Genomic DNA, 13389 nt, shown 5'->3' with positions numbered 1-13389 from the left:
AATATTTGAAATTCTGCATGTGCCACATAAATTAGAACAAAGAGAGTAATAAATATTATTTTCAAAATTATGTTAAAAAAAAAGTACTACAAATCACAATAGCTAACAATTTAAAATATTTTAAAAATCATATAAAATTTTCAATAACTTCTCAAATTCCATAATATGACATAATTTTTTTTTTTATATATATATATATTGGGCCCCGTGCTGGCACGGGGTCTTATATCTAGTTATATTATAAGTGGGAATAGAGAGGAGCTTGGGGTCAAGTTTCTCAATTTATAAATAAAGGAACTAATTTTCATTAAATATTAAGAGATTACTGACTAGTGACTACTGAGAGCAACTTTATCGGCCTATCACAAAGTTGGGCCCACCTACTTTTATGCACTCCTCTTTCATTATATTTTAATATTTTCCTTTTTAAATAGTACTAAAAAATAAATTTAAAATATTACAAATTCAGTTAACTCTCAAAATTTCACATGTGTCGCATAAATTGGTACAAATGGAGTAACATATATTATTTGAAATTAGTTAAGATTACTATTAATCACAACTTAAAGTATTTAAAAATAGATAACATATATTATTTAAAAATAATGTAAAAAATATTATAAATCATAATAATTAATAATTTACAGATATAGTACCCGTGCTTACATATTAGAAGTGAGAATGTTTAGAAGCTTAGGGTCGGTCGATCAATTGCCCGATTTGCCCTTCTTCTTCAACTTCCTCTATTTACTCCAAAAATAGTACTAAAAATCAATTTAAAATATTAAAAATTTGGTTAATTTCACATGTATTGCACAATAGAATAGAGTGAGTAATATATATTATTAAAAAATTATGTAAATAGTACAAAAATATAGTTAAAAATAGTACTAAAAATTCGTTCAACTCTTGAAATTTCATATGTACTGCATAACTAAGATTGAGTGAGAAATATATATTTGAGGATTACGTTAAATTACGCTAAGAGTTTTGTAAATCACAACAATTAATAACTTAAAATATCTAAAAAAACATTTTAAAATGTAATTAAATTTCAAAATTTCACATGTGCTACATAAATTGGGACAACAAAAACAACATATATTATTTAAAAATTACGTTAAGAATATTATAAATCATTTACATAAATAAAAATAAATAAAATAACAAATATTGGGCCCGTGCTTGCACGTGTTCATTGTATCTAGTATCTTAAATATGAGTATATTATATTGTCGTTGAGTTGTCAAATGGTTAACGTTTATGATGATCGTAAATAGAGATGCGTGCCAAAGGGACCACACTATCAGAACCTGTACTCTAATTTGTATTCACAAAGTCAATAATGATCTCTACTCTTCTTGCTGACATTCACTCTATCTATCTTTTGGTTCCACGCGGGGGAAAGTGGGAGATCATATTTGAGAAGAGTCACCGAAATATTAGGCATTATATATAACACATGATTATTAGCTTGGCTTCAACGGATAAATATATTTTTTTAATTTTGAGTGTGCATAAATAAACACTTAAACTTATATAAGATTGAACAAGTAGACACACTTGTCCTACATGACATAATACACATAGGACGCCACGTAGTACACAAGATTGTCATGTAGGACGAATGTATCTATTTGTTCAATTTTATACAAGTTTAAGTGTCTACTTGTGCACATCCAATATTAAATGTTATAATTGTCAGCTAATGCCAAGTTAAAGGTCATATTTATATATTATGCCAAAATATTAAGGACACATACTTTATCATAAAAATTATTTACTCCCTTTTTTAGATTTTTTTTTTTTTTTTTTATATGAAAATTAATGTTTACATGATGATAATTTCAAACTTAAACTTGAAATTATATTTCACTTTTAAACTTATATTTAAGTACATTTGGATATGAACATTATTTCAAATATATTAATAAAACATAACTTTATTTTTTACTCCAACTCCATAAATTTATTCTAATTCAATTTAACTTTTGAAAAGCAAAAAATAACACATAAATTAAAACATGAAATGATTAGCTTTGTGATCCTGTCACTCTCCCAACTAATAGATGGATCACTATGTTTAAAGTAGAGTCTAAAGGAAAAGGACTCATCAATAAACATATCCACGAAGATTATAGGAAAAATGAAGCTCAAAAGGATACTACGTACTTATTAAACATTCTTATAATTACGATTGAAGAATATGATGAGTGGGGAAGTGTTTGAAAATGGAGTAATAGTTTGAACTTTTGTTGGAGATAGTTACACGATATTAATATATGCAAAGGTTTTAAATAGAAGTATAAGCGGGTTGAACTAAATGTGAACGTATTAAAATGAACTGGGTTAATAAATGATGGGTCTAACTCGTTTAACATTCATTCAGGTCAAAAATGTTAAATTGGAAATTATAATTCAACCCACCCAATTAAAAATTCCTTAAAGTGAAATAACTTGTGTGTTGCCGCTATTTATGAAATATGAATAGCATGTGTGTTACAGTATAAACAATTGAAATTGTGTTTAAACTTTAAAGTATAAAGGCACACAACGATGCTAAGTAATTTGATAATGAGAATAATCAAAGCAACCAGCAATAAAAATAATAGGCTGCAAAGCAATAAACCGAAGAGAATAAAATATATCTGACAAATTGTAATTTTAGTTGTCTCCGGCGTAATTATCCAACAATGTAACTTGAAAAGTAAGAGATTGAATAGTTTTATGTTACAATTGTGAATGCAAATTAGATGGGATATAACTTATAACTTATAACTTATAAGTGAAAGGAGGCGGTACATTTAGGGGTCGTTTGGTAGGAAGTATTAGAAGAAATAGTCCATGTATTATGTATGGTATTAATTAGTACTATGTTTGACAGAATTTTTGGGTCTAAATATAACTAATCCACGGATTAGTTATACACCCTACATAGTATTATAGGATGTATTACTAATATCGTCCATTTGGTGGTATTAGTAATACATTGGATTTAATACCATGGGATTATCTGTGTAAAGATAAAAATATCCCTAAAATCATTTTATTTATTTTCTTGATTTTATATTTGTACTAGTAAATTTATTTTAAAAAACTAGCTTACAAATTTTATTATTTAGAGAGTTGTTTGTCGATAAATAAATGCAATGCATATCAATATAATATTTAAAATGTGAGTTGTTTAACATTTACTAATAGAAAAGGTGAATATATCACCACACGACGTTTGTGATCTTAATTGAATATATTATTTGTTGATTTATATGTGGTTTCTAATTATTTGTATTTTGAACAATTTATAAATTGCATACATATATTAAAACTACAACTTGCAATTTTTATGTATAAATGTAGATGATTTATTCGATTTTACTATTGTTTACCGTCTTGATGGTTTTAAAGCAGATGGTCTGTCTATTCTAAATTGAAAATTAACGTTTTTTAAGTGATTAATTTATTAAGATGACAATTATTTACCCTCTAATAATTCAAATGAGAAAATAGCAAACATGACAAAAAAATTGTTCTTCTCCTAGCTAGTTAGAAGGCCATAAAAAAAAAATATTGTCCAGAAATTAGCTACCTTGTCTCGATTACATAAAATAGAAAATCTCGTAATAATTTAAGGGTATAATTGGAAAGAAGTTTTTGTAGAGTTTTAATCTAAACACAAGATGAATTGAGAAGCAATGAATCAAAAACTTGATAAAAAATATACCTTGCATTATTAATCTCATCACTACTAATTCCTGCGTTATTTATTTTTTTACCATACGACCCCTTATAGTCTTGTTTACTAACGTCATTCTTCGTAATGATTTTTATCGATATATTTGAATTATTACCTATGTGGTTGAGAAACTGTTAAAATGAATTCTGAATTCTACGAGAACAATGGCTGTTAAGACATATTTTGATTGATCCGTAACTGAAAAGATAATCATGACTAATGCATGTAAACTATAAACACAAGATGTTTAGTAAGAGGGGAAAAAGGGCATGAGTTTCCCCAACTTATCATGCCTTATTATATTAAAACACGCAACAAATTTTCTGTTAGAAGTTCTCAAGGCCTAAATAATGGGTAAAACTTATCTGCACCGGGTATTTATGTTTGAATTTACAGTTCATTTTACTTAATTTTAATTAATTAACATGTGTTTTACTTCATTAAATCACGTAATAATGAAAATTACATTCATTTGGGGTAAAAACCCGGGTGAGAAGGGTAAGTTTTTTCCATAAATAATTGATTCCCATTTTTAAGAAAATAAAAATAAATTATTCTTCAACTATTCCGTTAGTTTCATTTTAATTTATAGCACACGTTTTGGTCAATCCAATATAATTATCTATATACTTTTATATAGAAAAAATATTGTTTTTCTTGAGATTTCATTTTTCCCTCGATGACGTGTTGTTCTTGTAATTAACATAACATGTCGCCTTTTTCCATTATTTAATTCTGAGACCAACCAAATACTCGATGAAAATGAAACAAAATAAGCTAACAATTTATCAACTTCAATTGTAACAAGGGTAAGATTTTATAGCTTATTAAAATTAATGTGTATAACTAAATGATGTAATTTATTTAATTATATAATTAACGTATGTAATGACGTTTGAGATATTAGACATGCAAAAGTTTTCTAAAAGATAATGATCAGCCAGATCGAACTCAAATATATACTCTAATAGAAACATTTTGCTATGTGTTTAGATGATTAATCAAAATAAATCATAATTTAAATATTTAAATAAAATTTATTGACAAGTTTATGAATTGACGTCTCTGGTACAATTCATTACATCTGTAGGGACATAAATTTTTTAAATATAAACTGCAAATAAAATTGGTTATGCACATATGAAATTTGAAAGCCATGGCCCATGGGACATGAGAAACATTTAATCATCCACATTGATATTTTAAAGAGATAAAATGTTGAACTGAATAGACATTTGGAAAAGATCGATTCATTGAAACTACATTTTTGTGTCCCAATAATATTTTGGGCTCATTATAAAAAGGTTAAAAAAACGTTATAGGACTCTTTCAACTTACCAACAACCCACCTTGTGAAAAGGGGGAACAAAGGCAAAGGGCTTACCAACTACGAAAACTTAAATGAATATTACTGTCGCTTCAATTTGATTGCCTTATTTTCTTTTGCAGTCCATTTAAATATGAATATTTCTTCTCCTTTTTTACCATTCTTCAATTACAATTTTCTATGAGCCATATTTAAAATCATGAGATTGAAAAATGTATTTTGATACATTTTTCGTGTTATTATAAGATTTGAAGTTTTTTATTTGATTAAACTTTGTGTCTAGATAAAATCAAATAAAGAAATCAAAACGGAGGGAGTAAATAAACTTTTGGTAAATGTCTTTTTTATAGATCAACAGATCCTAACCTTGTCTCCAGTTTGTTTGTTTTTTCCCTTTATTTTCAATGTGAGGACCAGGAGAAAAAAAAAAGAAAAATGGAGAAAAGAAAGATGACTCTATCCACTTGATTATGGAGTAGGTGTTTGGTCCTAGATTCCAAATATTTTTTAAATTTATTTGGTGTTTGGTCCTAGATTCCAAATATTTTAAAATTTTATTTGGAACTTATGGAATTGAAGTAGTTCAAGGAATTGTGTTTGATTATCTTTTGAAAATAATATTTGAAATAATATTTGCACTTGAAAGTATTTAAATATAATTTCAAAATAAAAAAAAAGTTATAAGCGATTTTTCATGTATTTCAAATTAGAATTAAATTTTTTATGATTAAACAATATCTTTTAAATAAATAAAAAAATTATTCAAAACTCGGTTGCTCACTTGGTCAAGAATGGCAGCCTTGGTCCACTCACCAAACTTTTAGCATCTTTGGTAAGTCATTTTTTAAAAACTGTTTCTCTGAAGAATATTTTTCGAAAATTCATCTATTAAAATGAAAATAATGTCAGTAACTTGGAACGTTTTGAAAGAATATCAATAAATGAAGTGTAAACATGAAAAAAAAAACCTCTGATAATTTTTTGAATTTTAAATAATTCACTTAATATGAGCTAGTGGGAGTATTAAAAATGGATAATAATATAAGTATTTGTTGGAGTAACAATATGAAGTTAAAAGATGAGAGAGTTGTGAAGAAAAAATTATGAAGTATCTCAGATTTTTTTTTCTGTCATATATACCACACACATATTCATATCAGGCGAACCATTCCTTTTTCTGTTTTTGTACTACTTAATTATTAGCATCTCTAGACAAAATTACGTCAATTTTCAATTGGTAACCTAAATATTTTAGTCAAAAGTTACTAACACAATTTTATTTTCTTTTCTTTTGTGATTATTCCTTTCAACATTTTTCAAAGATTTTAATATAGTTTATTAAATTCTGAAGTTTGAGGTTGACATCAGTATGTGCTATTTGTATAGTAGAAATATGTAAGTATACAAGTAAGCATTTTTTCTCTCTTTCTTTTCACTAGTCAATCAATGTTATAAACGAATTAAACAAAATAATCAATATGACAGTATCCTATAATTTGAGCTTAAATCATGAATATAAGAAGAAGAAGGAGAGGCTTCAAAATTAATGGAACTCTTGAAACATTAATATTTAGCTCCAGTTGGCCCTAGATTTTAAAATTGAAATTTGAAATTTCGAGTTTTTGAAGTGTAATTTTAAAACTTACAAAGTTGTTGTTGTATTGTTTTTTCACTACCAAAACCCCGTGGAATTACACTACATTGTTGTTGTATTGTTTTTTCACAGTCATACTAATCCTAAGGCTTTTTAATTAAGAAAAAAATCAGGCTGTGCGTTGTCCACTTGACATGATTTCCTCCATTTAAAGAATACTTTTGTTCCTAAGTTTGTCAAAGAAAGCCTATAAATTATACACTGAAATTTGAAAATATGGGAAAGTGAGAGGTGGGTAGTGGGTATTGGTAGGTAATGGATAATGAAAGTCAAAAAAAGGAGTTTGTTTAAGTGATGGTATTGTCCCTCCAATTGTACAAGAGGAAGAAGCCAGGAGGAGACTTCACCAACTTCCCGTCTTTTTCAGCCAACAACTTTATTGTTTTCCACTACTATAAATTCAGCTATTTTCATCTCTACAAAAGCAGGTTGCTTACTTAAAACTCCTATCTATTTCAGAAAAAAAAAAAAAAGATAGTTAGAAAATATCGTTAAGCAGCAATTAGCAATGGCAAGCAATGGAGAAAATGGAAGACATCAAGAAGTTGGACACAAGAGTTTATTGCAAAGTGATGCCCTTTATCAGGTAAATTAAAGGCCACATACAAGAATCAATTTACTAGTGTAAAACTTTTTATGAACATGTTGATTTTAATAAATTGTTTGATTTATGTTTTTACAGTATATTCTTGAAACAAGTGTGTACCCAAGAGAGCCTGAAGCCATGAAGGAGCTGAGAGAGATTACTGCAAAACACCCTTGGTAGTAACTCATTTTCTCACTTTACTTCATCCAATTGGATACTTAAATATTGTAGCTGGAACTAAGTATAAAATCTTCATTTGGTGGAAAAAACAGGAACCTTATGACCACCTCTGCTGATGAAGGGCAATTCTTGAATATGCTTCTCAAACTCATCAATGCCAAAAACACAATGGAAATTGGTGTTTTTACTGGTTACTCTCTTCTTGCTACTGCCATGGCTCTTCCTGATGATGGCAAGGTAATTAACAAAATGATAATTGAACTTCATTAATTATAAATAGTAGAAAACTACTAATTTGCTAAAATTGATGATTCAGATTCTAGCCATGGATATCAACCGCGAGAACTATGAGATTGGTCTTCCCGTAATTGAAAAGGCCGGTCTAGCGCACAAAATTGAATTCAGAGAAGGCCCTGCACTTCCTGTTCTTGACCAAATGATTGAAGACGTAAGTACATAAAGTTCCATGAACATAACAACAAATAAATAAACTGATAAGGGTTAATGTTAACCTTTCTTTTGAATAATTTTTTATAACAGGGCAAATATCATGGATCATATGATTTCATATTTGTGGATGCTGACAAGGACAATTACTTGAACTATCACAAGAGATTAATTGACTTGGTGAAGGTTGGTGGATTAATTGGCTATGACAACACCCTATGGAACGGATCAGTAGTAGCACCACCTGATGCACCCCTAAGGAAATATGTTAGGTATTATAGGGATTTCGTATTGGAACTCAACAAGGCCTTGGCTGCTGATCCCAGAATCGAAATTTGCCAGCTTCCTGTTGGTGATGGCATCACTCTTTGCCGTCGCATCAGTTAAAATATTCGTATAGTACTATTGGTGGCAACCAAGAGTGAAAGGCATGCTACGGAGCTCATGAGTCATGACAATGGAGGATTTTTCATTTTTGAAATCCCCTGTTTTACTCGTTCGTTTGTTTTTTTTACCCTTTTTTTCCTTTTAGTTCGGTATTCTGGCAAAAGATTGCATTGTCTACGTTACCAAATGCTTATTTCACAATGTATTTTGATAAATAAATAAAAAAAAAGAAATTCAAGTTGAATGATCAAATGTACACAAATGTCATATGTCAATGGGGCTAGTGGGGAATCTGTTAGGTGACACCCATGACCAAACTTGCAGTTTCGAACCAAAAGATGAGGTTTGAATTAGTAAAGATCATTCATCCACAAACTTTTTCTGCTAGTATTGATTAGCAAGAAGCATCTTTCAACAACTTCCAAGCACCAAACTATACAAAATGCCTCCTACTCATTTGTTGCATTATTGCTGCAATTGTGGGTCGATCTTTAGGTTATTGAAACAATGCACTAAAACCAACAAAATCCACAGTGGAGATTTTCACAAATATGATCAGGCAATTAGAGTAATTTTTCTGGGCGAGGGCATAACTTTGAAAAATATGCTGCTTGGTCTTATATGCAAAAATCTTTACAACAGAGATAAAAATTTAAACACAAGCCTTCAAAGTATGTTATTCTTGAAAAAAATTGAATTCTGAATTTGCATGAATTAGACGAGTTTATGTTGCTTTATCCCCAATTGCATTTGACAGAATCGCGTTGGAGAAGAAAAATACACCATACATATACAAGCAGATCAGTGAATTACATTTGGCAAATGGCAATGTCATAGCTATTTTCTACTCATCTTTGAATTCCAACTACTTGTTTTTTTAAGTACTTGGGTTTTACATTGTTAGACAGTGAGAAAATCACTATAATCTGAAACTGATTAATCTAACTACTCTCTCTTACTAATTTATTGGACCCTTTAATTTCAAGCTTTTTTTGTCCTCAATTACAGGTTTTTATAGCTGCAGAAATCTCTGGGTATATTTAAGACAGAAAATTATTAGTTATACTTTTAAATTTTCATGTGTGTCAAAAGTTGTTTCTTTTTGTTAAATAAAAACGTTTTCAGGCATAATCAAACACCGCTATATAAATAAAGTTGGGCAACATTTTGTCGTTTGCGCACAGCCTTCATGATTCTAAGTAGGAGTTTGGCATAAATATCAAATATTTTTCACTTTATTTGAAATTTATGGAGTTGGAGTTGAAGATGAAGCTTTGTTTAATTAACTTTTTGTAAATAAATATATAGAATAATGTTCATGCGAATATACTTAAATACAACTTTAAAAATAAAATATTAGCTGGAAAACAAGTCATGAACTGTTTTGTAATTGAAATGCAACTTCAAGTTGAATTTGAAAATTTTCATGTCAAACTCTATTTTCAAGAATAAATAAATATTTTTATGGCCAAACCGGTCCAATTTTAATCCATTTGATTTATACTCCTTATCTCAAATATATTCGTTAATTTGTATCACTATAAAAATCAATTGACCAATATTGCGGAATAAGATGACTCATAGAAATTCGTTGTCTAAAATAATATTACAAAATAAATACTACATATAAGTTGAAATTTCCCAACTTTGATAAGAGGGAATTGCTGAAAAGATAGACACTCTTCACTTCTAATGGTAGGTTCGAGGCTCTAAAGGAGTAGAAAAAGGTTGTAGCTCTTAGGGAGGGGTAAAAATAATAATCTAAAACTCAATATAGATAAATAAATATAAGTTTAAGTTCTATATATAGTCACCATCAGATCATCCAAAATAAGATATCCTTCTTGCTACACAATTTCATTGTCTCACTCCGCTTTCATCCAAAAATTTATTTATCCGTAGAAGTACAAGTCTTCCATCCATATATGACCACGGTGTATGTTACTTAAACTCAATAAAAATAATCATTCTTTAACAAATGTTTTTTTACCAAATATTCATCCTCATTATTTATTATGTAAGCAACCAACTACTTTTAATGATTATCATTTAGAGTTAGTAGTAATCCTAGAGTTTTTTTAGAAAATATAAGCAATGCGTTGTCCACTTGACATGGATCGATCTTAAATAGAGAATACTTTTCAACTTAAATTGTCAAACAAAGAAGCCCAATCTGAAATTAGGAAAGTGAGATGTTGGTGGTGAGTATTGTAAGGTAATGAGTTTTAAGTCAAAAAAGGAGTTGGTCGTTTGGTTATATTCTCCAAGAAACTGTACAAGAAAGAGCCAAATATTCACCAACTTCCAATCATTGTCACCCAAACAACCCCTCCACTCTTTACACAATACATCTCTCTTGTTTTCTACTACTATAAATTAAGCCATTTTCGTCTCTACAAAAGCAGGTTGCTTACCTAAGACTAATCTACATCAGAAACAAAAGATAGATAGTATTAGCATATCCACTTCAATACCAAGCAGCAATGGCAAGCAATGGAGAAAATGGTAGACACCAAGAAGTTGGACACAAGAGTCTCTTGCAAAGCGATGCCCTATATCAGGTAAGAAAATTAAACCCCACATTCCACTTTTAATTCATATTGTCATACAAGAAATTAGTATGTAAAACATTTTATGAACGTCGTGTTGGTCTTAATAAATTGTTTGATTTGTGTTTAAACAGTACATTCTTGAAACAAGCGTGTACCCGAGAGAGCCTGAAGCCATGAAAGAACTAAGAGAGATTACTGCAAAACACCCTTGGTAACTTTCTCCTACTCATTTTTTCACTTTAGTTCAACCAATTCGATACTTAAATATTGTAGCTGGAACTAAGCATGAAATCTTCCTTTGGTGGAAAAAACAGGAACCTTATGACCACCTCTGCTGATGAAGGACAATTCTTGAATATGCTTCTCAAACTCATCAATGCCAAAAACACCATGGAAATTGGCGTTTTTACTGGTTACTCTCTGCTGGCAACTGCCATGGCTCTTCCAGATGATGGCAAGGTAATTAACTTTTACTAATTGTTGTTTCTGTATTTTTGACTAACCTGAATACACGAGATAACAATTATAAATTGTTTGCTAAAATTGATGATTCAGATTCTGGCCATGGATATCAACCGCGATAACTATGAGATTGGTCTACCAGTGATTGAAAAGGCTGGTCTAGCACACAAAATTGAATTTAGAGAAGGCCCTGCACTTCCTGTTCTTGACCAAATGATTGAAGACGTAAGTAGCTAAAATCCCATAAATAAATAAATAAATTGATAACTTGTGTACAATGTTTAATGTTGATGTTTCTTTTGAATAATTTTGTTATAACAGGGGAAATACCATGGATCATATGACTTCATATTTGTGGACGCTGACAAAGACAACTATTTGAACTATCACAAGAGATTAATCGACTTGGTTAAGGTTGGTGGAGTAATTGGCTATGACAACACACTATGGAACGGATCAGTAGTTGCACCGCCTGATGCACCACTCAGAAAATACGTTAGGTATTATAGAGATTTCGTATTGGAACTCAACAAGGCCTTAGCTGCTGATCCCAGAATCGAAATCTGCCAGCTTCCCGTTGGTGATGGCATTACCCTTTGCCGTCGTATCAGTTAAAATATTCAACAATGTAAGGCATGCCACAGGGTTCATGACAACGGGGAATTTTTATCATTTTTGAAATTCTCTGTTTTTAGTCTTCCGTTTATTTTTCCCTTTTTAGTTCTGTCTATTCAACAATGTTACCTACTGCTTATTTCACAATGTATATTTTTATAAATTAAAAAACAAATACATGTTCAGAGATCTAATGTCCAAAATGTCAATTGGTCAATGGGGGGCAAGTTTATAATTTGTTACATCACACGGGGTGTAAAAGGGGGGCTATTATTCTATTTTTGGGCCAATGCACTAAAATCAACCAAATTACATCTCAAGGGAGATTTTTACAAATAGGATCATTTCAGCTTTTAGACTGTTATTTACTAGTTGTAATTTTTATCCCCATTCAAGTAAATTTATTAAAAAAAGTAAATTTTAGGTTTATCCCCATTCAAGTAAATTTTAGGTTTAGCAAACATAAAAATCATATTTGTATGCTATATAGTTTGTATAATTGCGCCTATGACTATGAATCTGTATATTTCGGTATACATATACATAAAAATTTGTATATTTGTATATTTCAGTATACTTATACATAAAAACCTGTCATGTCTTGATCTGTATACAAACCAAAACATAGTAGTTGTATATAAACAAAATTACTACATATATACATAAAAATATTATATAAAGGGAATTCGCATATACAAATATACCTTCCGAATGAGGTCCCGCCAAATGGCAAAAAACATGGATGTTTGCTGCGAATTACAAATAAAACAAACTATGACTATAACATTTGATTTGAATTAATAGTTTGTTATGTTGGATTTAGCAAGGTGTGAATGAGAAATAAAAAGAGAAAATGGGAAGTGGAAGAACCAATGAAAATGGGGGAGCCAATTTTGGAAGGAAAATGAAAAGTCATTGCAAAAGTGCAAATGAAAGGTCATTTTTACCATATTGGTAGAAGAAAGGAAATTGTTGTCCTTATATTAGGAAACACTTCCTTTAGTTCTTAAAGGGTTAAGAAGAAGGTGCCCCCTCGCGCCGTCGTCGCTCGCTCGCTCGGCTTCGGCAAATGATTGATTGATAATATTTTTTGGACAAAATTTATTTAATCAATCTTGTTAAATCATTTCCTTTCTCTTATAAATTAATTCAGAATGTTAATTAAATAACAGAATTAATTTGGTCGCAACTGAATTTATTTGAAATTCACGTGTAATGGTAATCCTACCGAAAAGTCGTTACTTTTCCCAAACATCCTTCCGAAAAGTCGTTACTTTTCCCAAAGGACACAATGTTCTGGAAAAAACGGGTCTGAACAGATTTTTCTGAACAGACGCGTTCCTTGCTGTAAATGGCTATAAATAAGAGGTCTTTTTTATTTTTTTCAACACTGAAAATTTTTCTTCTCTGCATACATTTTCTTACATAAACAAAATTGTCGATCGA

At 29.9% G+C, this 13389-nt stretch overlaps 2 protein-coding genes across 2 annotated transcripts; both read left to right on the top strand.

Moving 5' to 3' along the window:
• Nucleotides 1-7179: 7179 nt before the first annotated feature.
• Nucleotides 7180-8558, top strand: LOC102586657 (caffeoyl-CoA O-methyltransferase). Its single transcript, NM_001318579.1, is given in 5 exon segments — nucleotides 7180-7300; nucleotides 7397-7476; nucleotides 7573-7717; nucleotides 7797-7928; nucleotides 8021-8558. Coding segments are annotated over 5 exon segments (729 nt in total). The 5' UTR covers nucleotides 7180-7222; the 3' UTR covers nucleotides 8315-8558.
• A 2079-nt stretch (nucleotides 8559-10637) lies between these two features.
• On the top strand, nucleotides 10638-12000 carry LOC102586332 (caffeoyl-CoA O-methyltransferase-like). The gene is made up of 5 exons (XM_006339818.2): nucleotides 10638-10875; nucleotides 10998-11077; nucleotides 11181-11325; nucleotides 11422-11553; nucleotides 11650-12000. Exons 1-5 carry the CDS (start codon nucleotides 10798-10800, stop codon nucleotides 11941-11943), a joined length of 729 nt encoding a protein of 242 aa, XP_006339880.1. The 5' UTR covers nucleotides 10638-10797; the 3' UTR covers nucleotides 11944-12000.
• The last annotated feature ends 1389 nt before the right edge of the window (nucleotides 12001-13389 follow it).

This window comes from Solanum tuberosum, unplaced genomic scaffold, assembly GCF_000226075.1.
Source record: "Solanum tuberosum cultivar DM 1-3 516 R44 unplaced genomic scaffold, SolTub_3.0 scf00012, whole genome shotgun sequence".
Lineage (NCBI taxonomy): Eukaryota > Viridiplantae > Streptophyta > Magnoliopsida > Solanales > Solanaceae > Solanum > Solanum tuberosum.
This window is presented reverse-complemented; position numbering and strand designations above follow the sequence as displayed.